Source organism: Sipha flava, unplaced genomic scaffold (genome assembly GCF_003268045.1).
Source record: "Sipha flava isolate LNK unplaced genomic scaffold, YSA_version1 300_pilon_pilon, whole genome shotgun sequence".
NCBI lineage: Eukaryota > Metazoa > Arthropoda > Insecta > Hemiptera > Aphididae > Sipha > Sipha flava.
In genome coordinates, this window is record NW_020272975.1 from 41968 (window position 1) to 69563 (window position 27596).

A 27596-nucleotide genomic window follows, 5' to 3' on the forward strand; every position below is an offset into this window, starting at 1 on the left:
TTTGTTTTATAATTAACTATTTATTAGTAGCACTATTCCGCACAAATATTTCTAATCTAAACATGAGTGAAGACTTATAATAAGTTACTTTTAAAATGTTATAACAGAACAAATTAACGCTTTACTTTTACAATTTACTCATTTAAGAACAGTTTTTCGATGTTAACCAATTATGAAATAAAAATTATCCAATACAACATGTTATTTACCTTTTAAAATACTCTTATGCCGATGTAGAAGCTACATTTTATAATGCCATTTCGAGTAAGGCCATCAAATTATTTACGAGTAATAAATCAAAAACTGTTTCCAGCTTACAAACTTAAATATGTTTTCTGGATTTGATCATATTTAATTGTTATTAGATCAGTGGCGTGCCCAGAGGGTAGAGCCTACCCTGTTTTCAAAGTTATTATTAATATTTTTTACATCATAATTATTTACTTTTTGATGTACTTTTAAATATTATTAACAAGTCAAACAAAAGGAATTGTGTTATATTATATCATCAAAATGTTAAGCCATGTCCAGACTACACGACCAAGGCAACCGAAGGCTAATGTCTCCATATTCGGTGTTAGCTGTGTTTAGATTTGAGAACATTGGCATACTGTCTAAACTCATTCCGAATTCGTCGTTAGTCTGCGTTGGAAGCCTTCGCCGATTTAAATTGCATACGCACACAATTTATTTCATATATCCGTTCGGACCAAATGTTGACGAACACCAAAATATCAACAAATCGTGCCCTAACTGATAACGAATTCCTTTGATGTACCTGGATTCGCCGTTGGCATTCGTTCGATCGCGCTGTCTACACCTAGACTAACATCACCGTATAAGATCGTCACATGTGCCTTCAGTACTCTTAATTGTCTAGTCTGGACGCGGCTTTATAAAAAGTTTACAAAAAAAAAATTCAATAATCTGTACCTATATATAAATTAAAATAATTATAACTGGGCCTGTCCTACATTTTGATCCTAAGCACGTTTTTATATTGGATGTTCTTATACTTTTTTATTAACTTATCAACTTTTATTGTTTATTAAAAAAATAAAATAAAATAATAATATATTTTACGAATATTAGTTGATATATTCACAATACACGTACATATATAATATATATTAAATATCATCATTCATAAGGTTTCCAACATTATTCACTAATTAGTATCCTATAAATAATTTTTAAATTTATCATATTAAAAATATTTGACACTCAAAATCTTGACACAGCGTTTCATACATGTAACATTTTTTTATATTCAGCCAACCCCAGTATTTTTATTAAATTACTTACTTATTATTACTTAAACATGACTTACAGAAGTACATTAGACATGAATTTCTATGGAAATTCAAAGTAACCATTATATTTCTTATTTTCCAATTTAAAAGAAATATACAGAATAATTGTAGTAGATGTTTTTATCAATATTAATTACTAAACTATAAAAAATGTAGAATTTTGACTAACTAATTTTTATAGAATAATACAATTTCATAATATTTATCAAATTTTTGATTAAAACTGTAAACATATGTAATTATTTGTAGATACTATAAACTAAAATATTTCATGACATCAATTATATTTCAATTTACAATTGCATATCAAGGTAGAGTACTTGATACTTAATATTTAAGGTACTAAATTGTTTCACCTCACAATTTATGAGAAAATAAGTAGGTAAATAAAAAAAATAAAACATACAATTTTGTTTTATTTTCACTATAGACTAGTCAGTACTCAAAATAAATTAAGATAAGTCACTAATAAACAATAATTAATCAGATTTATCACCAATTTAAAAGATAAAATATTTCATCAGCAATTAGAACTGTGCTATGATTATAGACCTATTAAGATAAATATTAAAAACAAAATATTTGTGTATATGTATATGATAAATCTTAATAAAATGTTATAATTTATAATTTAAAAATTAAAACTATGTAATAATGTATTACAATAACACATAACAGCCACAATATTTTTATAACTATAATGCATTTATACAAATAAATACAAAATGAAAAAAAAATTTAATAAAAATACCTTTAAACAAAACAAATATCTGTAATTATGATTTTAGTTAAAATTTAAATTATCATAGTTTAGCACATTTTGTGTCTATGAATTAGTACTGCTACTAGTAGGGTAATTTTGTTTAGCCAAGTATGGGTTAAACTGAGAATTATACTTTTGTACAATAGTTGGTTTTATTTGTGATTTTGAAACTTCTACTTCAACTCCATTCATTTTTGCTAATAAATTACTAGCTCTAAACCTTTCTTCCCTTTCTCTCTTTAATCTTTTTTCTCTAAGTTTTTCTAAGGCTATTTTTTTTTCTTCTTTATCTTTCTTCTTTTCTTTTTCTTTCTTTTTCTTTTTTTTCTTATGTTTTTTTTTAAGAGAATCGTCTTTTTTCTTATTCAATACTTTAGACATTGTACAACTTTTTTGATCCCCTTCTATATATTTTTTAATCACAATAAGTGGATCATTGAATGTTTTAACTTTAGTTTCAACTTCTTTATCAGTTTCACGCAGATCTAATCGTTTTGGTTTCTTATTATACCATTGTATATTACCAGTAATTTCATCTGTATCTTGTCCTAAATAAGTTAGGTAGCCAATTTTTTTTTCATATGCTTCTTTTTCTTCTTTTTTTTCCTGTTCATGTTCTTTATTAACACCTGTATGAGCCACATGACCATCCTCAAGATCTTGGAAAAAATTAACATGACTGGGCTCCTCTGTTTTAATTTCTTCAGGTCGATCTGCAGAATCGTCATATCTTTGTTTAGACTTGGTCCTCAACAATGATAATTTTGTTTCTTGTTCCTAATATAAACATATAATAGAATATAAATACAAATTTTAAATAATTATTCAAAAATGCATGTTATTGACTATCAAGTTAAATATTAATTTTATAAATATAAAAAAAAATAAACAATGCTTGTAAGAAATAAATAATTATTAATTAGTTATTATACATTGAAATATAGTTTATAAGATTATATTGTACTAGTATCATGAATTTTTCACTTACAGCTAACTGTATCCTCATCTTAAGTTTCTTCTCTTCTTCAGCCGCCTGTGCCTCATCACGTCTAACACGTGCAATATTATCTTTAGTTCGAACATGCCACCTACATCATCAAAACGTATGAATTGGGAACAATATTTGCAAATATAAAATTTACTTTATGTATTAATACTTAAAAAAAACTTCATATTACAATATAAAAAATGGTCATTAAATAACATTTAATAGTTACATGTACCTAAAACTATAAGTATGACTTAATTATTATATAACAAACATTTCATATATTTATAAAGCAGAATACTAAATAATATAAATGTTTAACTGTTTAAGTTAACATTTTCTTAAGATTTAATCCAATATGCATAGTTTACATAATAAAAACAAAACTAGAATAATCATACTCTTTAAAATAAAACATTTAATAGGTAATTTGATGAAAATAATTAAATTTAATAAATTACATAAAAATGTATATGCAATGCTTAATAAATTAATAATTAAGTATGTATAATTAAAGTCTATGTAATATATGAATAAAATTGAAGAAACAAATAAATATTTAAAAAACCGTCCAACTTATGTATAGTAAAGACTACAAGATTGTTGTTGAAAAAAAATCAACTAGTTTCCCAAGTCACAGAAAAAATTAAAATCATTTACCTCTTTTTGGGTAGAATATTCATTTTAAAGTATGGAGAAGAACCGTATTTAATACAAAACTGTTCTCAGTTACTCATGCAACACTCTCGGGCTGGAAATCAAATTAGCCGTATAATATAAAATTAATTTAAACAGTTTTTAAAAAAAGATTTCAAAAATAAAAACAATTCTTGATGCAATTCTTGTATAGGTAAATAAACGATAGGAAAAAGAAAAAAATTCAATGCATTTGATCCTTCTGTTATTCCACAATAATACAATCCAATTCAAAAAAAAATTTTTCTTTATCTCTTACTGCGATTAAATTTTAGTTTGTGATCTGAGATAATATGAAACCTCTGTGATAAAAACCGGATTTTGGTTTAAGAGAGGTATATGGTCATAACATAGTATATTAACTATGGTATATGGTCAATGCTCAATTGACGTGATTGGTTTCAGATTGTACAGCCCGTGATCGATTGTTGTCTTTTAACAACAGGTGACTCCCTTGTCATTACCACAGGTGCAGTGATTGTCCAAGAACACACGCTACGTTATCACTAATAGTAACATTGCAGCAATTCACCAGTTAACGCGTTAAGTTCCAATGTTAATTCTAAATTATTTATTACATAAGTTCTAGTGAAATCATTAGTAAACATGGAGACTAAACAAAACACATTAGATGGTTTTGTCAAGAGCCAGAAACGACCTACTAACGATGACAATATGTATAAAATATCGAAAATCAATAGTACTAACAGAACTGGAATCGTCAAATCAAGTAGAAAATTGTCATTTGATAGTTCTTCATCGCAAACTATAAAAAAACAAAAAGTAGGTTTAATTTATTTTAATAATTTGCAATTTAAATTGTAAATATATCAATTTGTTGTATTGACATATTACTTAACTAATTACATAATTGTGCATTAGATTAGGTTAGATGTTTATGAGTACAATTTCAAATTTATTTTGCTTTTAATTATTGTTATTATGTACCAATATTTAACTTAAAACTGTTTAACATTAGATATTGCAAAATTGTAAATATACATTTGTAAACAATACTAAAAATTTAAATAAGAAAAATTACTCTGTAAAATGTATATATTTGTTAAATATTGTGTTTGGACTAGATTTTATTAAATTCATTGTGTGACAGGTTGTCAAAATTTCCAAGTGTTCTTTAAGTTACTTTTTGGATGTATTATGTTATTTCAAAAATGAAAATTGATCTTAATTTTAAGGTGTTTGTATCACTTAGAAGCACAATAATCTACAGAAGTATTAAATTTAAATTATATTATTAGAAATATTAGTTGATGTTTATATTTTCCTTTTTAATTAAATTGATAAAGTTGAAATAAAAATAAAAATGTTTAAATTAATAAAAATAATTAATAAAATAAACTATGAGCTTTCATGACCATCATCCAAGAATGAATATTTTAAAAATTTTATCTAAAATCCTCTTTACTTTTGGGACATAGTATACTTATAGTTAACTAATACCTACTATAATAAAATAAATAACACAGGTAATTTAAAAAACACCGAAAAATTTAAAAAAGTTAAAAAATTGTGTAAGATATTATATTTTTGTTACATTTAAATTTTCATATTTACTTAATAACTAGATTTTTCATTCCAACTTAAAATAAATCATTATTATTTAGTAAATCCTTATTTTTCTACAAATTTAATGTTATGTTTTACACACTATTTTATTTCCTGGTTTAATTGTTGAGTGTAGTATGATTAAAATATAAATTATATCATTGAATAAATTTTCATTATTGTTTTAAGCTTACTTATTATTTTTCAGGTGGAATCTGATAATACACAAACCATTTTTCATGGGAATCTTAATGTAACTCACTCTAAAAATACAATCATTGATAATACTTTGGATACAAATGAAACTGAACATAAGAATGAGGTTGAACCAGAAAGAGAGAAAACTCCTGATCAATCACCATCAATTAAGGCTAAATTACGTAAAGTATGTATACAAATAGAATTATTAAATGTTTAGAGGTTAGTATAGTAAAATACTAGGTACATAATACACATAGTTTATTTATTTTAAGTCTATAGTTATTTTTATGACAGTTAATAAAAGTGTTACAAAAATTAAATAAAATACTAGTTTCAAACGTCCATTTTTACTATTTGTTCTTAAGAATAGAAAATAAGGTATAATTAATTAGTAAATAAATATCAACTCCTAATGGTGAGTGAAAAATAGTGTACAATAAATAAAGAATTTGAATATTTTAAAAATTAAAAACTGAAATAAATGAATTATCTCATGTGAATCTTCTGATTTTTTTTAAACTAAATAAAATAGCTCTGGTTTAGCATTATCATACTTTAAAACAAAAATTACTATAATATTTTAAAATTAAATAAGCTGCTTTAAAATTTAATTATATACTCATTAATTTTTCTTAGAGCTAAAATTACTAGGAAAATCAAAAATTAACCATCAGAAATATTTTTATCTTTCAAATTATTATGGTGTTCTTCATGAAATGTTTAATGTATATATGTAACATATTATATATTTTAACAATAACATTTATTTATATTAATTCAATTTATATTTTAGGAATTGGATTTGGGTGAATTTCGCAAAAGTGTTCACTGTAAACGCAACTTTAAGAAGTTACAAGAAAAGATAAGTTCAGTGGAACAATATCAAAATGATCTTAAATGTATTGAATCTAAAGTAGAATTTGCCAAAAGTTATTATTTATCTTCATTTAAATCCATTGATTTCATGATTCATACTAATCCTATAGAACCGGAATCAATTCCTGTACAAAAACCTAAATTAAAACCAACAGTTCTTTTCCCAAGCTCATCAAAATCCATGATTAGTCCAAGAAAATTGATGATGGAGACAGAGGCAACACTTCCTAAAGTATACGTTTCAGCTGGAAAATTATTGGATGAAATTGAATCTCTAAAGGCTATGTCACCATCAAAACGATATTCGGCATTAGCAAATTCTAACACATTACCTTTACCATTGAAATACCGTAATTTAGATGAATTATTCAAAGCTATGGACACTGTATTAACCGTAATATTTAAGAGAAAAGAAAGAATTACATTTAATAAGCTTAAACGGGGTGTACAGAAACTAATAAGAAAGTAATAATTTAACTATAATTGTTGTTTGTTGATCACTAAAATTAACTTAAATTTTATTTTAATTTATAGACATTTTACTGAATTGCATTTGGCACAAATTAAAACAATAGTACCAGAATTCTTTGAATTTTCACTGATGAAATCAAGTGATAAACCTAGTTTTGAATTAGAGATATCTCCAGTTTATGGTAAATACCTAATTTTTAATTTATCATGTGATAATATTACTTTTAAATTAATTAGGATTGGAAAATGAAGATAATGTTGATTTGACTGAATTAACAAATTGGAGAAAAAAGAAATTTTACAATTCATTACTTGGCATTATGAAAAAATATCATCAAGTAATGTTATATTCATATAATTGTAAATTAAATTTAAAATGACTAAACTATAATTTCTCTAGGAATATTTGAATAAATTAACTCCGCCTATTTTGATTGATGAAGATAAAATAATTAGATGGCATCCTCAATTTGATGTTGAATCTGTACCTGATATTATCCCTTCATCATTACCCAAAATTGAAATTGACAAACCAAAAATAGAATCTGTTAAAGATATATCAGGTATATTTATAATATATTTTATATATATAATTATATATAAATTATATATTATTAATTTATATATATATTTTTTACAATACAGAAAGATCTATTTAAGTAGTTACATTTATGTTCTTAGTCTGTTTTTTTTTAATGATTTTCATAATTTGAAATTTTATAATCATGAATATTTCATTATCTTCCACTCTTTTCTGTTGCACACTATCAAAAAAAATATATTAATAGAGAAAATTATTGAAGCTACTTAAAAAGATCACCTTTTGTATATTTATGTATCTTCTTACATTCAATTAAATTTAAGAATTTATTAATCCTGGGTTAAATTATCCTTAGATCGATCTCATGCATTATTTGTCTATAATAATATTTTGAACCGAAATTTTACTATGAATCGTGAAGAAAACAAAAATGTAAATGTAAAAAATATTCCAACTGAAGATGCAAAAAGTGCTTTAAAAGAAGCATTTAAAGATATTCATAATTCATTTTTATCAAATGTAATTTATTTAATTGATTAATTTTAGTGTTTTAATATAGTATTATATATAAAAATAAAATATTAATATTCAGATTGAAGCTAAACAAGAAGAAAATACTAAAGAGTTAATGACAAGATCATTAGGTCAATTAAATGAAGATAGAATAATAAACAGATTACCAGATATTGCTCGAAGGATGCGTACTTATTTTTTACAACTTAAAAGAAATGTTATGCCATTAGAAAAAGTCATTGATCAGTTGAAGCAGAGTTATCCTGAAGCTATGACAAACCGTAATTTAACTTCTTTAATTCATATTTTAATATTTTATTTTTAAATTATTTATTTAAATTTTTAGAAGATTGGAAAGCTCACTTCAATCTTCTTCAAGAAAAAGTCCCTCATTGGATTAAAATCAATGAGTTAGATGGAGTTGAACATATTCAAATTGAAAAAAAAGTTAGATTTGAAGAAAGTGTTGTCATTAAATTAAAAAATTAATTGTTGTTTTTACTAACTAAATTTTGTTCTAAGCTTTTATTTACATTTTTTTTTATTTAATATTACATTATTTAATATTATAAATATTTATTTTATATTTTATCTATCTTTTTTTTACTCTCTTGCCTTCCTTCCCAATTATAAATGAACAATGATCCTCATCCAGCACCTTCACACTGATCAGTCTAACATATCTTATTTATATACATTTAACCAAACCACTTTTGTGTTTTCTACTAAATATGAACATTCTCGTTAACTACATCAGTAGTTTTCAACCTTTGATCAGCAAACCATTTTTTTTTTTAAAAAAAAAATATAAACCATACAACAAAATTTCAACACATTTATGAAAAAAATATACTTATGTATACATAAATATAAAAATTTCAATATAACCATTCTACCTAGACAAATTTTGCTGATATCATATAGTGTGGTAATTTCAGGCTCCCAATCTACATATTCACTCTTTATGAAATACCTGAACTAACTCAATCAGACTTCTAATTTTTTTTCTAATATGTGCTCATTACTCATATATTCTGTTGTTATTTTACACCTCTCTTCTCTTTTCTATACAATACTCATTCTTAGAACTGATCCCTCGTATTCTGTCATTGAAACCATATTTCTTTGTTATAACCGTAACATAATATTTCGGAACTCAATCATAAGTATTTCATAAATCTTTAATTGTATCCATTAGAGATGGGCGTGAAATTCGAGAATTTGAATAAACCAAGTATTCGTCGGATTTATTAATTTGCTTCTTATGCGACTAATAATTACTTATAATTTATGGTAAAATACAACGCAATCATTCTAAATGTTTTAACGTTCTTAACTCACTGAGCGGTTACTTGTAACGTAATCACCGTATCACCGAAAGTGTTTCATGTGATAAGATACGACGAGCAGTGCGTGCACGCGGTAGGACCATTTTCGTACAAGAACAATTGTGACACTGCGGCATAGGAACGAGCCAATCGTCTACGGTGGCCGCCGCCGTCGTACATTATTTCCATAACTCTACGCTAGTGATACCTTGTTGTAGGTACACCACATCGTCTACTGTGCGATAAATTTTGTTATTTTTTTTTTTTTTTTGTCACCAATCTGTCTTGTTTATCCGTCAACCGTCTCCGTTCACCGCAGTGACGTTCTCCGCGCACTGAACCCCGTTCGCAAGTACTCCGCTCGACGATGGCCATAACAAATACAGTGGGTGAGTGCCGCACAGCGTATTACAAACAAACAAATGCGAACGCGCACACGCACGAGGCCGCTTTCGATTACCGACTCGCCGTCGATTCGCGTACGGCTGATGGTCGTCTTGGATTCGGTCCGACGTCCTACGAATTTGTCTGAGTCCGCCGGTCGATTCGACGGTTCGCTTGCACGTCGTGTCCACGGCTGACCGTCGTCGTACCCCGACGGAAAACTACGTGATAGCCGTCGGCGGTGCCGGAGATACGTTGCTCGTGGTTGCCGGTCGTCCGCCGACCATCCGTCTCCCTGTGTCGCTATACTTTCCACCAAGCTACCCACCTCGCGCACGTATAGTGTGGCCGAGTTTCGTGGAAATTGCTGGTAAACTACGTTTTGCCGTTCAGATTTCGTATTTCAACAGAATTCGCTATTGATCTGGTACCCTAACTGTTTCCGATTAGTCGATACTGTTGATCAGACCGCCAAATCATACACAGACGTTCTGAATTCTTCGAATGGTTGTTTTTTTTCTTTTTTTTTTCATGTTTACAAATGACGATGCAAATTCGGAAAAAAAAACTTTGTTTTTTTTTTTTTGTGCTACTAAAATAACAACCCATTAGTTTTCTATTTTTGTCTTGTTATTAATATTTTAATAATACAATTCATGTTTTTTATTTAGTTATTCCACGAAATTTTAGACTGTTGGAAGAACTAGAACAAGGACAAAAAGGTGTAGGAGATGGCACTATCAGTTGGGGTCTTGAAAAAGATGATGATATGACTTTAACCCAATGGACTGGAATGATTATTGGACCACCCAGGGTGTGTATATTTTACTTATTAAGCTATTACATATTAATATCTGTTGAATATTAATAATTATATTTTATTTATAGACTCCTTATGAAAATCGAATGTATAGTTTAAAAGTAGAATGTGGTCCTATGTATCCAGATGACGCACCTGTCGCTCGGTTCGTTACACGTATCAATATGAATTGTGTTCATAATACTACTGGATTGGTATGTTTTGTTATACTGATATATATATATATATATTTATATAGTATTATTCATTTAGTTGCATCATTATTGAATAACTATTATCTTTAACTATTTCATTACAGGTTATACAATATTAAATTATAATTCAAAACTAAGAATAAATCTACTTAATTGGATCACTTTAATTTTGAATATTTTTTTTTTTTGTTTTTATAATTAGCTAAGTTAACCCTTAAAAACCAGAAGTTCATAGTCTATAGATACTCCATGTTTCTTTAAATTTTAAGTTATAAAATGATTCATCATTGATACAATATTTTAATGGATAGCGTGGCTGATTTCTTATCATAAATACAGTTTACCATTTATCTATTTAATAAGAATAACACTGTTAAGTAAATCTGTTATTAAAATGAGATACATTTTTAAAATTTTAAACAATTATTGTTGTAGACTATAATAATTTGGGATTAATAATTTACTATATAATTTTTTTATCCCAATAAACAAAAACAATGCATATTATGGTGACATATTGTATTAGCTTAAAATTTTAACTACTTTAAAACTGAATCCAACCAGAACATAAGAGAACATTATTTTTTTCAAAATACAAAAATTCCTAGTTATTATGACCTGTAATGTAGATTTATACTCAAAATAATCTATAAAGATATTTTAAATCTTTTTTATTTTTATTATTAATATTTAATTATTAGTCTTATAATTGTATTATTAATGCTAAGCCGTAACAAAATAATGTTGAGAACGGTTTGAAATAATACTAATTTTTATATCATAATTGGTTTATAATTTAAAACTGAAATGACCAATTATATTGTATTTGATTTGAATCTCTGAATAACTATACCTCTAAAATCTACCTATTACATTTAAGGATTGACCTTTATGAATTTACTAGCCATTTTGTATTTCATTAGTGTTTCAAATTTTATATTATTTTTATTTAGGAAATATATCTTAATTATAAGATACTTTTTAAATATTGTTTCTTAACTTTGAGGTCGTTATCCCATAAATAGAGAATCGGTTCAATCAAAAATAATTAAACGCTAATGCACAAAAAAAATTGTATATAAATAAAAAATGTATTTTGAAATAATTTCTTTCTGTAAAAAAGTGTATATAATTTGTTTATCCTATAATTGGTAATTTATTTTCAACTAGTATAACAAATAATAAAGCGTAAATTAATATTTATCTCAAAGAAAATATAAGGTAACTAACTTTATTTTTTATTATCGCAGCACTAAAAAGGTTGAGAAGTTATATAAATAATATTTTAATTTTAATAAAACAATTTTATTTTATTTCAACATCAAAAGAAATTCCAATAAATTATTTTTTATAATATGTGTTATATTACTAGCTGTTCATGAGTTTTGAGTTTTGTATTGTGTCTCTTTGAATAGAAATATAATTATTTTTTTTCTCTTTGAATATATTTAATTTTTTTAATTTTAATCAAGGGTTTATTATTTATTTAATATTCCATTTGTAGTGGAAGCAATAGGTTTTGTTATCTATATTTTTAACCCCAATTATATATATATATATATATATATATATATAGCATAGCATATGAAGTATTAGCAATTATTATTATTTCCTTGTGAATTTCTGCTGGTTTTAATTTTTTTTTTATTTCGATTAAAAGTACAACAATGCTGTATATTTTGTTGTACAATTTACTAGTGCATAATGTTATGTATATAATAATTATTAAGTTTTGTTGCTTTTGCAGTTTTGTGATATCCCTTCTTATTTTATTTTTATCAACTTTTTGATAGAAAAATTAAAAATTTTAGTTTGATGATATTTAACAACAAACTTAAACCTTAAAAATATTAAGTTTAGAAATTAACATTTGCACTTTTTTTATTATTCAAAAGTTGCCATTGCTTTTGTACATATTTATTATACTGTGTAGTGTTATCCTAATTAAACTACTAATTTTCACCACTAAAAATCTCAACTTTTCACTAGCTGCACAAGTAGTGTAAGCTAAATAATTTTAAAATGTTAGAAAATATATTTTTATTGAAAAAATATTTGTATCAAACCCTTTTCTAATCAAGCTTAATTTATTATGCTTTTCTTACATTTACTAGAACTTCTTATATACATATATATGTATATAAACTATATCTCATCTTTAATTTAAATAAAATTTTTAATATAAAACAGATTTATAAAAAAATTTAATTTGTTTGTCGAATAATTCATAATAATGTCTTATTTATTTTAATTTAGGTGGATAATAGACAAGTGCCTGTGTTAGCTCGGTGGCAACGAGATTATACAATCAAGACTGTTTTGCAAGAGCTTAGAAGATTAATGACTCTTAAGGATAACATGAAAATGTCTCAGCCACCTGAGGGTAGCACATTCTAGCCATCGCCGCTGTCTGAACCATGGAATAGCTTGTACCTAGCGCCTCGCTATCAACCCACAGCTGTCGCACCGGTACAACCAACACAGCCAATGCAAGCAGTACAACAACAACAACAACGTCGCTTCATTGGTCGTTGCCTGAGGATAATATTTCCATGCTGCTATTATACAGCTCCTCAGACCGACGCCTAGATTTTACTTAAAACATTAGGGAATTGTCTATCCCTTTCATTTGTGGTTTTAACAAACAACCACAAAAAAAATAAGTTTTACAGGTCATTTTGTTTTATAATTTTTGTTAAATTTTTCATTTAATTTCATGGTTCAGAAAGCGATATCACATTTAGGCATATTTTATATACTATTTATTATATTATAATATACTCATAAAATAGTTATTTAGACTTTGTTTTATTTTAAGTACTAAAAAACACCTAATTATTTAAAAATTAATGATAAATATAATCTATGAGGTTATTTGTGAGTAGATAATTACTAATTCAACTATTAGTAATCATGTATTTGCAATTAAACACTTATAGTCATCAATAGTTAAAATCTTAAAAGATATCTTAATGATATTTTATTCTGATTTTTATTCATGTTTTAAAGTTTAGAACCCACACTTCAGTTTCTGTGTTTGTGTTATTTACTGTACTAGTTTTTAAGAGCATGTAAAAATATTCAACACATTTTATGTTTTTATGGGATAAAAGAAAACTTATTATCTGCATTTTTTTTTTTTTTTATATAATATGATAAAATATATATATATATATATATTTATTTAATTAAATACAATGTAATACAATTTTAAAATGTGTGGGGCAAGCCTGTAAATCAAAGTAAAATAAATACTTTGAATGTTCACTTGTAATTTAAAATGTTTGTTTTTCCTAAATATTGCCAATTCAATACAGTCATTTATTTAAAAGTTGTTTAATACTAAGGAACTTCTTATTATATTACAACTACTGTGGTTAGGTTACCTTTGCCAATATAATTATTACTTATAGTACTTTATAGTATCAAAAAAAATACACTACATTTATTAATTTTTTAAATAATAGTTCAATAAAGTACTGGTATTATTAGTATAGAATCAATTATAACATCATTAAGCTCATTAATAACGCAATTTTTTATGGCTCGGGGGATTAAGGGATAAATTTATCGATTTGTATGTTGAAAATAGAAAATATCTAAATCTTTTTATTGTGCGTATGATTGACAATACAGAAAATCTTGGTTCGGAAGTATTTTGTTAAGTTTTATTTTTGATTTAAATTAAATGTATATACCCAGGTTTTTCTAATAGAAATATATCTGTAATTATTTATTATTTTTTTCAAATTTAATATAGGGCCATATTAAAATAGTATTATTTAAATCATATTTAATATATCCTTAATAGGTTTCAAAAATAATTTTTAAATTTCTATTTATTTACAAAATAACCACTTTATTGGACAGGCTGTTAAAAAAAAAATTATAGAAACTCCTTTAAATATCCAATCATTGTTTTTTTAGATATAGGTAGCTTATGCAAGTTAAGAAAATTATACAGTTAGGTATAACAACTAGAAATAAATAGGAAATTGTAGTCAAGTTTATAGTAATTATTACAATATCCATTATACATAATCCTATATGTGTTTCTCTTTTTCAAAATAAATTTTCAACTGGTGGGTAGTTATATCCCTATAATACCTTTATCTTTACCATTACCTTTCTTTTAATTAGAGACATTAAAACAATATGTGCAATATCTAAATAAATTTTTATTTTGAAATCAAAAATGCATATATTTTCTAGGCTGGTAAAGGAATAAAAATTATAATTTAGGAAAAATCATCATCTATAACAAATGCTAAGACACAATTAGTAAGAAATCGAGTAGACTTACTAGGTACATTTTAGCAAAAGTTAGTTTAATGAAAATAATTAACTTGAGTTAAGATTTTATTTTCAGCACTCCCAATATTTGGGCTCTAGTTGCGCCATGCCACTCACTATCGTATTTATTAATCATCATAGCTAAAGTTCTTTATACATAATATTCGTTACCCATGGCCAGAACTCAATACCCAAAGCAATGCTCCATCTTACAAAATCTATATGACATCTGATGTAAGTAAACCATTTTACTTTACATGATTATTTAATTTTTATATTAATATTTATGTATAACCAAGAAATTTAAAAAAAATTTAACTTGATAAATCATTTTTAAATCAACTGTGAAAATCTAAGTTAATTCAACTACCAAATAAAATAGTCAAGTTAAAAAGTTTATTAGAAAATAAACTAACTAGTTAACCTTTGAATTTTAGGGAAGTAAAAAAACTAGTCGATTTCGAAAATTAATATTTTCACGTTTAAAAATAGAAGTATGAATAATGTATTAATTCTTATTTTTTTAATGAATGCTATTAGTAAGGCTGATATTTCAATACTCTAAGAAATGCAAAAATGTGTTGAAAGTCTTAAAAAATGTATTTATTACAGTTTAAAAACGATATATATATATAGATATATATATATCATGTTACAAACATATAGTGCTGTGTTATACATTTTCAGTGCCCCGGGGCTAATTTTTTTCTTCGGGGCCACTGAGCACCGGAACATCCGAGTTGAATCTCGAGTACTAAGGGTTAATCGCAAATCATGTACTAGTTGGGTTCCGTATTTTTATAGGTACTACACTAATTCCTGAATATTTTTTGGTAATTACTAGGTACATTATATTAAAATTTTCCTTCCCATTTTAACAGACTTAGTACTGTCAATGATCTATTTAGACTACAGGTATGGTTAAAAATGTTTTTTTTATAGTGTTTTTGTTTTTTAGTTTTTTTTCCATTAAAATATAAATTATTAGAATTCTGTTGGTAAAAATATTAAAAATGTTAAAAATTAAGTACAAAAATATATAATTATAGCCATATAGGTAAATGAAAAAATATTAAAAATGTTAAAATCATTATATAATATAAATAAAAATTAAATAATATTTTTTAAAAATCACTTTTGTGTTGGTAAAAATGTATACGACATTAATTTTACAAAATCGAATCGATTTATTGTTCCTGCAATTTTTTTAATCATATTTTCAGTTATGAATTTTTCTTTTAGCAAAATTCAGTTCCTTTTTCATTACTTCTACACTTCTCATTTTAATATAAGTATCAAATTGGAAATTTTTTTAAATTTCTAGGAACTGATAAATATTAGGATGTGCGGTGTACAACATTAAATTAAAATGGGAATGAAATGATCCGCAGGAATTTATGGTTCGCATTATCATTGGATTAAATTCTGATCAAATTGTTGGTGGAAATCTCACTTCTTCATTAATATAATTATTAAAAACGTAGTCAGTAAATTTTCAAATTCGGCTGTCGTTTGGTTGGATAGATATTAGATTATCGGTAAAACCCAACTAGTGTAGTACTTATGTGTAAAACTCCGGGACCCAACTAGTGTAGTACCTAAAATAATTCGGGACCCAACTAAAGTAGTTATTTTAAATTCAGTACCTAATTCGGATGCAGTATCATATTGCTATGGTTCCAACTAAAATAAATGAGCTAAATCTTCCGATTTTCTATTGCTGGACAAAGAACAGTCAATGATGAGTCAATGATCCCATATGTGATTATAGTTAGTCGGTTTGTAAACTACCGATAAAATCGATTAAAAACGACGTTATGTCCCCATACTGAGTTTACAAAACCACAGTGCTTGACTTGAAGAGGGACGCGGGGGGAAGTCATGGGACAATTACCCCATCCAGAAATCCCACAGGTTGACTATGGTTATGTTCAGTTATAAATTAAGTAGGGGCGCAAAATTTGTATACGCCATCAGAGTACCTCTACTATAATTTTTTTTCCAAGTTGGGCACTGTAAAGCCTTTTCATCCTAAAAGTTGTCGATCCAAGTACTTTAGATCGCTTTGAGAACAGACCGTCCCAAAAAAGTATCCCCATATCTTACCGACGGGAAATAATAGGTAGGTTAATAACCCAGTCGATATTCGCGGGAGATCTACGATCTGCGATCTCGTATATACCTGCGATCGCGCGGTTTTCGCGTAGCGCTCCCCGCGGACCGTTCTGCGAAGCGCTCGTCCGCCACGCCGGCCGGCGGCGTCCCTGGCGACGCGGACGTCGCGCCGGACACCTGCAGTCGGGCGATTGCGTCAAGGGCGAGGCCGTCACGCGCGCATAATACTGTACGTGCGCGGACGTGTTCCTAACGTACTGCGTCCCCCGTGCACGGACTCCGCGACCGTTAATAGCCGTCGACAGCAATCGTTTTTTTCTTTCTCCTTTCCCTGAACACCGGTCGCGTGTGAAAACATAAAAAAATCGGATCCACCTCGGCACGGGTCTTGCGCGAAGAAGAATTCTGCTCGAACGACGTTTTTCGATCGGGTGTACCGTACTACACGTCCGTTTACGTTCCGCTGCGCTAAGCCCTACATGTACCCGGGGGCACGGCGACCGCAATCGGATTGTCGAGTTGTACCCGAATCGCGACGAATTCCGTACGGCATTATTGTTGTCGCTGTAACAGCGTCCGTGTCTGCGTATAAATGACGGCCGGCGCCTATATTACCGTACGGTTCGCGTTCGACCGTTAGTGAGTTTTGAGCATCTGAACTCCTTTGAACGTTTCGTGCGGAGAGCATCGGTTACGACAACAACCGCGGTGCAAACCGGACCGTTGCGATAGCCAGAGACGATCGATGGACGTTAAGGGTAAGGTCGCCATGGTTACAGGCGGGGCCGCCGGCATTGGTCGCGCGTACTGCGAGGAGCTACTGAAAAACGGAGCCAAAGTAAGATGATATACGTGTAAAATCACTCACACACACACACACATGTACCGCCCATTATTCGTAGGTGATATAGGTATTGTATACAATTATGGGAACCCGATCGCCATCGTTTTTTGTACCTAGTATGTTTATCCTTATTTCATTTTTTTATCTATACGTTTTCATCGGTTACCTATCTTCGTGTCAGGAATGGTTACACTGCTTCAAACCCCCCTTGCCCTCCCGAACACTTTGAGTTCCGATCAATTTCCATGATTAAAATATGAAACAACATTCGAGTGTCTTTTGGGTGCCTACTTATATTTTTTTTTTTGGTTTTCGTTATTTTAACATATATATTTTTGCAAACAAAAACTTCGAACCTTTCCCTCCAAAAAATGTATGTCTTAAAACCGTTTAACGTTTAACCTGAAAACTATTGTCGTATATTTAACCTTAGTGACTTAGGTCTTAGGAATACTGGTGCATTGTAAAATATACCGACTTTGAAATTAGTGATTAATTAACGAATAAATGTAAGTAACACCTTAGTATATATAGTTTAAATAGGGACTAAAAAAAAAATGTTCAGTACTATGTTAGGTCATATTCGGTATAATTGGGTGGGGTAAACCTATAATAATGCTATTCTACCGCTGCAAAAATACAAAAAACACTATACTCAAGCTTGTAAAAGAAAATGTATTTGAAAACTTCAATTTTCTCAAAATAGAACTTCTAAAAACTATTACCATTAATCTAAAAAAAAAATCATTTAAATCCTATAAATCAGCGTTTCTTAAATTTTTTTGTCTGTAGAACCCTTTTTGATGTCCATATTTATCGTGGAACCCCTACTTTTTTTTTAAGCTTTTTAGATTTTTTAAGATTATTTTTAAATAAATTATAATCATATAATAATATTGTGTTAAAGGTATTTAATTAAAAAAATATGTTAAAATAAAAATTAAAATAATAATTGTATACATATATATTATAATACTTTAATAATAATTACTTTAATTAGACTAAATATAAATTTAGACTATTCTATATGGCTTATACATTGTTATTTAATATACAAATATTTTTTTTCTATAATGCAAATAGTTTTTCACCATTACTAGTCTTTAGTTGGAAATTTTAAAGTAGTTTTATTAAACATTTTTAAAAAATTACTTAAGCTTCGTGAAACCCTGAAGTGATCTTTGCGGAAACCCAGGGTTCCACGGAACACAGTTTGAAAAACGCTGTTATAAACCATAAACCATGGAGACCATGAGTGGATACAGGGGCCGCACTGGGGATATTGCCATCCCCATTGGAAAAAAATAATTTTAAAAATAAAGTATTGAGAGTTTTAGTACAATATTGTAACGTTATTTTTTGGACAGTCTAATCCTCCCAGGACACCCCTACATATAATTTATCCTATAAAATGTCCCGACCGTAAATATATACTGGATCCGCCCTTGCATGAAGTCAGCACTAGAGATGCAGTTAGTAATTATACCTTAGACTAGCTAACATAAACTGGCTGTTGAAAGTATACTATTTTATGGAAATTCAGATTTTTTGCTCAATGATGTGACAAACATGTCATTTCCTCTTTAAAAAAAAAAAAAATTTCTACTAGATCCAATATAAAAATGATAAGACTAAAATTAAATAGGTATATGCACCATTATAAATAACACTTAAAACTTGAATTTGAATTTTTTTATTATTTTTAAGAAGAAAAATGTTTAATTTATTTATTTTTAGTTTATATTACATGTGCCTAAATCTTTAAGAGTATTTGTAAATTTAAATAACCCTAGGCCCGTCACACGAATTTTTCTCATTAAGGTCCAGTAAATAATTTTTAATGTTAATAAAAATAAAGAAAATAAAATATAAATTATCAAATTATATTTTAAGACATCTGTGATTTTGTAAACTATTGGCTTATAAAACATAATTATTTTATCTTTGACGAACAATTTAATTTATAATTGAAAAAAAGACATGCATAAGCGCCACCTGGAATTTTGATCAGGGGGGGGGGTTAGGTTAGGTTAGGTTAGTTGCATCATACATAGTTTATACATAAGATTTCTAAATAATATTTACATTTTTTAAGTTAGACACGAATAATTTTTTCAAATTGTACGACAGAACAAAATTATTCCAGTTTTTTTGACAACTACAAAGTAATAGTAGAAAATCCGATAATAATTAGACTCTTTCCTACAATTTTAAATTGTATTAATTTTTAAAAGCTAGGGGATGCAAGTACACCCCATTGAAACCTCTTTGCCACGCCCATGGAGACAAGACTTTAATTTTGAATAGTCGTTTATAGCTCATAGAAATTAATAAATACCTATAATTCGGTTCGGTTTATTCGTAAAATCGTGATTTGGGCGTTTGATTTAACACTTATATAAATTATGTGTATACATTGTATATTCACTATGAATGAAATTATATAATAATATGTGGCAGTGGCGGATCCAGGATTTAATTTTGGAAGAGCTTATAGTCCAAAAGTTATTTCCTTATTCACAGTAATAATACTTGTGCAATTTAAACTTTGGTTATAGTATTTATGTTTTTTTTTAAATCCTTTGAGTGTTTATACCATTTGAATCAAAATCTCCCAACTCCTATCCACTCACTCACTCAGTTACACACTCAATTACTTACCTATATTTACTATTGAATTAATAAAACCTAACTTAGGCCAATGGAGGAACAAGGCCCCTCCCCCTTAAATTCATATGAATATGCACAAAAATATAATAATCAACAGAGGGTTAGAATGAATGAATAAATAAATAAAATAAATCATAAATCATGGAATTTTCTTATTAATTATAGATGTGAGCTAAACCTCTAGTTAAAACATATTAAGTAACTTTAGTGATATACTAATTTACTTATAATGGATATAATGTTCCTACTTGATTTTTATATAATCAATTTTATTAAGTTTTAATAATCGTACATATAAGGCTGTCATTTTTGTTAGGAATGATATCGAATTTTAAGAGGTAAATATAAATGATTTTTTTCGTATAAAATCTACATACATTTATAGATATAATCTGCTTTTAGAATTTTATCAAAATATAATTGATTTTCTGTTACCATATAACTATAAAATATTTAAATTTAATGTTTTGTCTACAACGATCTATTTAAAACGCTTACAAAAATTTCATGTTATTTTACATACTATAAAAGAGGCGCATGTAAACTCCGCCACTGAAAAATATTAGGTAAAATTGAGTTCTTGTAAACTCCGCTAGTGAAGAAAATCAAGTAGTAGTATAAATTTCATATGATAGATTATTAAAAATAATTATAGTATAATACCATATCATATCGTTCAAATTAAATATTTAAATCATAGTAAAAAAATCGTAACTAATAATCGTTATACCTAATAATCCAGTCATATATATTTATGTCATGTATTTAAACTAAAATAATGTGATACAATTCGTAAATATTCTAAGTTTTGTATTACTCCATTTGTATACCTATATATAGCATCCTGTACTACTGTCGTTTTTTATTTACTTTTGAATTTTTTAGCTTATTTACTTGAGATATGCCATTTAATTTTATATAAGTATGGGTTTGAAATTCGATGAGAACTTTACTAAAAATATAAATATTCTGTTGATTTTTCTAAAATGAATTTCTTAGATGACTATGAAAGGATTCATAGGCAAAACAAAAAAAATTGGCGGAGTTTACATATCGCACTATCAGTTCAAGAAGGCCACATATATATCAAAAATATTTAATTGTTCAGGAAAGCATTTCTAATGTTTAATAATTTATAGTAATTTATAATTTTCTTCTGCTAAATATCAATATGACTAACTAGACCAGACATTTTCTTATAATATTGTTATCATCAAGTATAATTTAAAGGCTACATTTCGTATTACGGCTTTATTGTTTTCAGCTACCTCTCGATCTGCCTTAGTGCAATAAATTTATTTGTATAACTGACGATTTCAAATTTTTTTCCATAGATCGCACCACTCGAAAAAAAAATACGAATTCAAAGACACCAAAAATGTAAATTTTAAATTTTTTGATACACGGCTCTCTTGTACTGATTGTGCGATATATCCATTACAGGTAAGAAAAAAACCTGTGGAGTTTACATTAGACCTTTGATTAACTTTTTATCTAACCTAACCGGTATTCTGGCGGAGTTTACAATCTCCCTATAAAAGTGCTATTATAATAAGAGTACGTTTTAGTACTATAGTATAATGACTACTATAATAGCCTAATCTAGAACCTAAATATGATTATATAATAATAATTAATTATTTGTAATCCGACGGCACATGATATCATGATATTGCAACGCAATATATATTTATTTATTTAGGTATCCATATGTGATATCAATGAAGATGTAGGCGTCAAATTGGCCGATTTGTTGGGTGCCAAATTTGGAAATACTAAAGTGATATTTTGTCCGTGCGATGTCACTGATTATCCACAATTTCAAGGTAAATATTTTATAATTATATCACAGTAATTATATGTAACTACTGCAATATAGCACCAATAAAAAATTAAGGAATTTTGCGGGTGTCATAAATTTAAATATCTTAAGGGTGAATATTTTTTAAAAACCGTAATTATACTTAAGTGGAATACAATTAATTCAATAGTTCATAAAAAATCTTCTTACGATTTTGGATAAAAGCGTTGCGTATATTTAGTATTTTTCCCACTTGTTATATTTAATTATAAATTTTTATTTTGTTGTTAAACCATAAATCGGTTAATCTTGAGATTTAGTGCTTATAGGGTATATGGAGAATATTATATAGTGTCAGGTCATTATAAAATTTTGTAACTACCTAACCATTAATTATTCATTATAATATTTAGTATCCTTAAGCGTCTGAAATAGTAGTGTACCCTGTTATACATTGATAATACTGTACATTAAAAAATTTTGATAACTCATGTTTTAAATTATGCATTTTTTTTTTTATCGTAGATGCATTTCGAAAAACGATTGCGGCATTTGGTGGACTGGATATAGTTGTGAACAATGCGGGAGTTTTCAACGATCGATTTTGGGAATTCGAAGTCGACGTAAATTTGGTAAAACACTAGAACTTGATACTTTTAAAGAAATATATTAAAATACAAAACTGTATTTAGTACTAATAACTTCCTCTTCTATATTTCTCGTGCACTTTTGAGCGCTCATCTAATATATATGTTGGATCATTTTCATAAAATGTCATATTATATTCTGATTGTGTATGCCTTACACTATAAGGTACCAAGACCAACATCCATATGTTGTAATTTATGTACCTTGCGTTATTATAATGTATCATACAAAAATGTATTTACAATACTTTTGAGTTAAATGTTGGTAACTATATAAAAATAATATATGTTATATAAGTGTATTAATAATACACTGTATTATGTATATCATAATTTTATATTTAACTATCGTATTATTTAATGGTACCATACTCTCCTAACAGGTATTGTTAAAACAATAGCTCCACGAATGGGGTGGTCTCAGCTCTAGAAATACTTTTACTACAAAAATACATACTAGTTGCCTCCCATCATTATTGTAAATAAAAAGGTTAATTTACGCAAGGTGCCTCTGATGACCAGATAATTCATAACTGTTTACGAGCTGCCTCCCAAGAATTCTCTTCCATGTTTAGCAGAGCATATTTTTACATGAAAAGTACTTAGCACTTGTGCCCCCTAGTGATAACTGAATGCTACCCAGTGATGGATGATCATGCCCCTGACCAACATGACTGTCATGACTGGAATTGATTTGCCCTTTTTGTTCCTCTGGTAGACAGTTTTGTTGAAGTGCCACCCGGTGAAAATTTCTTAAAATATGGTCTGATGTTTAATCATCGATTAGCAGCTTCGACGTGATTGTTGGTTCTGTTTTTTTTTTTTCGTTTACGATAAAATGTAAGAACGTTGGGAGGCAACTCATATGTAGTCGGAAAATTATTCGTGTAAAAATTATTAACCTTTTTGACTTCGGGAGGCAACTAGTAAGCGCTCTTAAGTACATACCTATATACTTTATATATGGTATCTTATGCTATTTTTGGTGGATGGTAATTTGTGTGAAAATATTTATCAATGGTCCTTTTTTTTAGAATTCAGGACCATTGGTCTTATACATAATATATATATTTTTACTGACGAATAATATTATTGATAACATATCTGTGATATGGACGGTGCTATCTGCTAAGACAAGTTCATAATTTTAATAATAATTAATGCATCTTCCTCGCGCTGATTTACTTTAGTATAATTTATTGTTCATTCAATTTGAATTCACCATTTGCTTAATTGTTTTAAAGATAATAAATAGTTAATTATTAACAATAAACATATAAAATTTGATTATTTCTGCAATGTTTTAGACATTATGTATTAACCCTTTCAAAGCATCCCTAATAACTCAAATGGAACCTGTTATCCTGTGCCGACTTTTTCGGTCCCGTGCGTATTTTGATCCTTTTACTTACACTTTTATTATTTAATGTTTAGCAATAAACTAAAATAAATCACTATTGTTTTTTTATTTAATTTATTTAATTTTTTATTTCAAGAGAAATCTCAAATATATTGTCTTTTTAATTTATATAGATATTTAAAATATTTACTTTCAATTTTCAATGTTTTCATAATATATAATTTTATAATAATAACTTGTTTATTTTAAGGAATCCCTGTGGCCATAGGTGCTAATAGGGTGAGCTTAGGGGTTGAACTCCAAATTTAATGATTATTTTGGATCATTTAAAGGTATGGATACAAAGCCTCAACTTATAATTGTTGGTTAAAAATAGTAGGGCTGAAGCCTTCACATTGAAATTCTCTATTTGCGCCTTAGCCTGTAGCTTAGATTTCGCTTTATTTAATAATTGTTCGTACAGTTACAGACGGTAGTATGATTACTGATCATTAATTTATTCAGACCAAAAAAAAAAAAATAATCAGTACAAAATGAATAGTTACCATGTACTTACTTTACATTACCTTGAGTTGTATTATACATTGTTTTAGCAATAATTTCTATTATCTAGACTTTCATTTACTATACAGTATGGTAGCAATTACGTATTAATACAATTAAACAGTGGCGCCCACTTGTACAATATTTGGTTGGGCTAAGTATTCAAATGTAATACCTATCATCACCACCACCTTCTAAGTTAGAGCAAAATAAAGACCGGGCATATGGTTTTATAGTAAATTTAAACATCACAGCGTGAAATACAGGGGTGCACTACCCCATAAAAGTACGTATTCGGCGCCACTGCAGTTCAAGCTCTTACAGTAGGTATTAAAACGTCAACTATCGTCAATCGATATTGAAATAAATACAAATTAATTAAATACAAAGTACAAATTAATACTATATCATCGTATATTTCGAAGCATATACTAAATAATCGTAAGTAGCAGATAGAAGACCCAGTTAGAAACCAATTTCAAATTCAAAACACTGCAGTTTAACTATAATTTTTAAATTCTGAGTGAAATGAGGAATGTATTGATTTTACCATGATGTTTATTTCTTTTGTACTGTGAGTAGATATTTAAAATTTTTGGTGTTCTCAAATTTGTAATGTCAAGTTAAAACATTCAAAGTTCAGCTTAACTTATTAAGAAATTTGTTTATTATACTATACCTACCACGTTTAGAAATATAAACTAATCCACCCAACCTCTTTCATTCAGAATCGTTTGTCGAGAGCAATAGTACATTGGTTTCAAGTTTAATAGATTTATACAATAGGTACCTAATACTATTCACCCATCCCCACTTCTCAACTGCGGTGTCTCAAACGACCTTGAGGTATCGTTCAATTTTTTTAAAAAAAATAATTTTTAGGAACTTATCAGTGTTTATGTATTAAAATAAATTTAAATATCTATCTACACTTATACTCACAGATTACTATCATCCAACTATTATCAAATGTCATCATGTAACAAAGCAATTACCTATTTTATATTCCATAATAATTCTCAATTTTATTTATGTTCAATTTATCATTATAAATCTTGATTATACAGTAAAACTTCGATTAGCCGAATTAATCGGGACCGCGCTTAGCTTAGATATGCGAAAATATATATATTGGTTTGCTATTTCATATAATATCATATTTCACTAAATATACACCTACTTTATTCGTAGAACGGCGTAATCAGAGGAACACTTCTGGCAATGCAACTTATGGGCAAAGACAAAGGAGGTCGTGGTGGTACAGTGGTTGTGACTTCATCTACAATGGGTTATAAGCCGTGTCCTAGCATGCCTATCTACACAGCGACCAAACATGCTCTTATTGGTTTCATTAGGTCATTTGGGGTAAGTATATGAATAAGTGATTTAAATAATTCATAGTTTATTAAGAAAAATGTACCATATATTTTTTATTATAATATTGACCATGCAGATGAATAATAATAAATTTATTCAGTATATAATAAATCATCAATTTTAATTTTCTTAATGTAAACATATATAAAAAATATTTATATTCGTTTTCTTTCAATAAAATAAAAACATGTAATCACAATTTAAAAGCAATCAACATAAAACGTTCCTCATAGGAAATAGACTAAACAATACCAAACGTTCTAGTCTATAAATATATAATATGAAATAAACGAATACATTTCTGTTACTTTTGTATTTTTTATACTGTACTATTATCCGATTAAATGCATTCTATATAGTATAATGTATTCATATTAATGTATTCTAGGATCCTTATCACACAAATTTAACGGGAATTCGAGTAATAGCTTTATGTCCAGGAATGACGTTAACTGACGCTATACCCGAAGATGTAAAATTGGCGTTGTTGTCACCTAATTTTATTCATCTCTGGGATAAAGACGTTGCATCTCAAGCACCCCAAGCGTAAGTCGTTTATTCATTATCAAAGATATTTTTAAACGTATTTAATGATACTTTGAAAATCCATGTATTTCTTCCCAGAATTATAATCCTTTTAAATGATTAACGCGTCTTTCTTTAATTTAAACATATTTAAGCTCCTCACCCTCCTATAGAGATAAGTTATCATGCTTAACTTTTAAGTATATCTTCAAATGTTTATTGAGTAAGAAGTATTCTCTTAAAAATGTATGTTTCAGTGCCCAAAGTGTTGGACGTGCATTAATTCACGTACTACAGAAAGCTCAAAGTGGTTCGGTTTGGGTTGCTGAAAACAACAAATCAGCCAAAGAAGTCAAGTTTCCAAATTTTTAATGTAGTGACACTTACATTTTGTTTTTCTTGTTTTTTTTTTTTTGTTATGTTTTTATTTTTTTAATTAACACGCTAGTACGCACACTAATAACTCGCGATTGTGGACGAATCGATGTGTTTTTGTTTTTATATTAAAACCCATAACGCGATTATATTACGTATATATACTGGTTTATTCGTGAAAATCAGAACGCTTTAATAGCTATAACGCTGTATACATATTTACATTATATTTATACATATACACATATATATATGTATATATATTTTATTATATTATAATCAATATTTAATAGTTATTCGATTTTTCAATAATTTTATAAAAAAAATATGTTAATGTCATTTTGACAAAAATTTATATAAATTAATATCATAACATACACAAGAACAATACA

General features: G+C 27.6%; 4 protein-coding genes across 4 annotated transcripts; 3 read left to right on the forward strand and 1 right to left on the reverse strand.

Moving 5' to 3' along the window:
• Positions 1–2053: 2053 nt before the first annotated feature.
• On the reverse strand, positions 2054–4022 carry LOC112686223 (leukocyte receptor cluster member 1 homolog). Its single transcript, XM_025558424.1, has 3 exons — positions 3725–4022; positions 3065–3164; positions 2054–2853 (listed from the first exon to the last, which is right to left on the reverse strand). Exons 1-3 carry the CDS (start codon positions 3745–3747, stop codon positions 2140–2142), a joined length of 837 nt encoding a protein of 278 aa, XP_025414209.1. The 5' UTR covers positions 3748–4022; the 3' UTR covers positions 2054–2139.
• Positions 4023–4192: 170 nt separating this feature from the next.
• LOC112686222 (DNA replication factor Cdt1) lies at positions 4193–8432 on the forward strand. The gene is made up of 9 exons (XM_025558423.1): positions 4193–4543; positions 5535–5711; positions 6321–6868; positions 6938–7056; positions 7112–7212; positions 7275–7437; positions 7771–7934; positions 8008–8209; positions 8275–8432. Exons 1-9 carry the CDS (start codon positions 4367–4369, stop codon positions 8415–8417), a joined length of 1794 nt encoding a protein of 597 aa, XP_025414208.1. The 5' UTR covers positions 4193–4366; the 3' UTR covers positions 8418–8432.
• A 999-nt stretch (positions 8433–9431) lies between these two features.
• LOC112686214 (ubiquitin-conjugating enzyme E2 variant 2) lies at positions 9432–13305 on the forward strand. The gene is made up of 4 exons (XM_025558415.1): positions 9432–9645; positions 10312–10454; positions 10529–10654; positions 12911–13305. Exons 1-4 carry the CDS (start codon positions 9624–9626, stop codon positions 13049–13051), a joined length of 432 nt encoding a protein of 143 aa, XP_025414200.1. The 5' UTR covers positions 9432–9623; the 3' UTR covers positions 13052–13305.
• Positions 13306–17216: 3911 nt separating this feature from the next.
• LOC112686217 (15-hydroxyprostaglandin dehydrogenase [NAD(+)]-like) lies at positions 17217–27219 on the forward strand. The gene is made up of 6 exons (XM_025558419.1): positions 17217–17900; positions 22279–22402; positions 22903–23009; positions 26119–26292; positions 26693–26850; positions 27087–27219. Exons 1-6 carry the CDS (start codon positions 17808–17810, stop codon positions 27199–27201), a joined length of 771 nt encoding a protein of 256 aa, XP_025414204.1. The 5' UTR covers positions 17217–17807; the 3' UTR covers positions 27202–27219.
• The last annotated feature ends 377 nt before the right edge of the window (positions 27220–27596 follow it).

What these genes read in the sequence shown, in the direction of transcription:
- LOC112686223 (XM_025558424.1), bottom strand. Translation starts at nt 3,747, where the DNA reads ATGAATATTCTACCCAAAAAGAG. An exon ending in AATATTCTACCCAAAAAGAG is followed by an intron (nt 3,165 to 3,724) that starts GTAAATGATTTT and finishes TTGATGATGTAG; the next exon opens with GTGGCATGTTCGAACTAAAG. An exon ending in AGATGAGGATACAGTTAGCT is followed by an intron (nt 2,854 to 3,064) that starts GTAAGTGAAAAA and finishes TGTTTATATTAG; the next exon opens with GAACAAGAAACAAAATTATC.
- LOC112686222 (XM_025558423.1), top strand. Translation starts at nt 4,367, where the DNA reads ATGGAGACTAAACAAAACACATTAGATGGTTTTGTCAAGAGCCAGAAA. An exon ending in TTAAGGCTAAATTACGTAAA is followed by an intron (nt 5,712 to 6,320) that starts GTATGTATACAA and finishes TTTATATTTTAG; the next exon opens with GAATTGGATTTGGGTGAATT. An exon ending in TTATGAAAAAATATCATCAA is followed by an intron (nt 7,213 to 7,274) that starts GTAATGTTATAT and finishes TAATTTCTCTAG; the next exon opens with GAATATTTGAATAAATTAAC.
- LOC112686214 (XM_025558415.1), top strand. Translation starts at nt 9,624, where the DNA reads ATGGCCATAACAAATACAGTGG. An exon ending in TGATTATTGGACCACCCAGG is followed by an intron (nt 10,455 to 10,528) that starts GTGTGTATATTT and finishes TTTTATTTATAG; the next exon opens with ACTCCTTATGAAAATCGAAT. An exon ending in TTCATAATACTACTGGATTG is followed by an intron (nt 10,655 to 12,910) that starts GTATGTTTTGTT and finishes ATTTTAATTTAG; the next exon opens with GTGGATAATAGACAAGTGCC.
- LOC112686217 (XM_025558419.1), top strand. Translation starts at nt 17,808, where the DNA reads ATGGACGTTAAGGGTAAGGTCGCCATGGTTACAGGCGGGGCCGCCGGC. An exon ending in TGATTATCCACAATTTCAAG is followed by an intron (nt 22,403 to 22,902) that starts GTAAATATTTTA and finishes TTTTTATCGTAG; the next exon opens with ATGCATTTCGAAAAACGATT. An exon ending in TCGAAGTCGACGTAAATTTG is followed by an intron (nt 23,010 to 26,118) that starts GTAAAACACTAG and finishes CTTTATTCGTAG; the next exon opens with AACGGCGTAATCAGAGGAAC.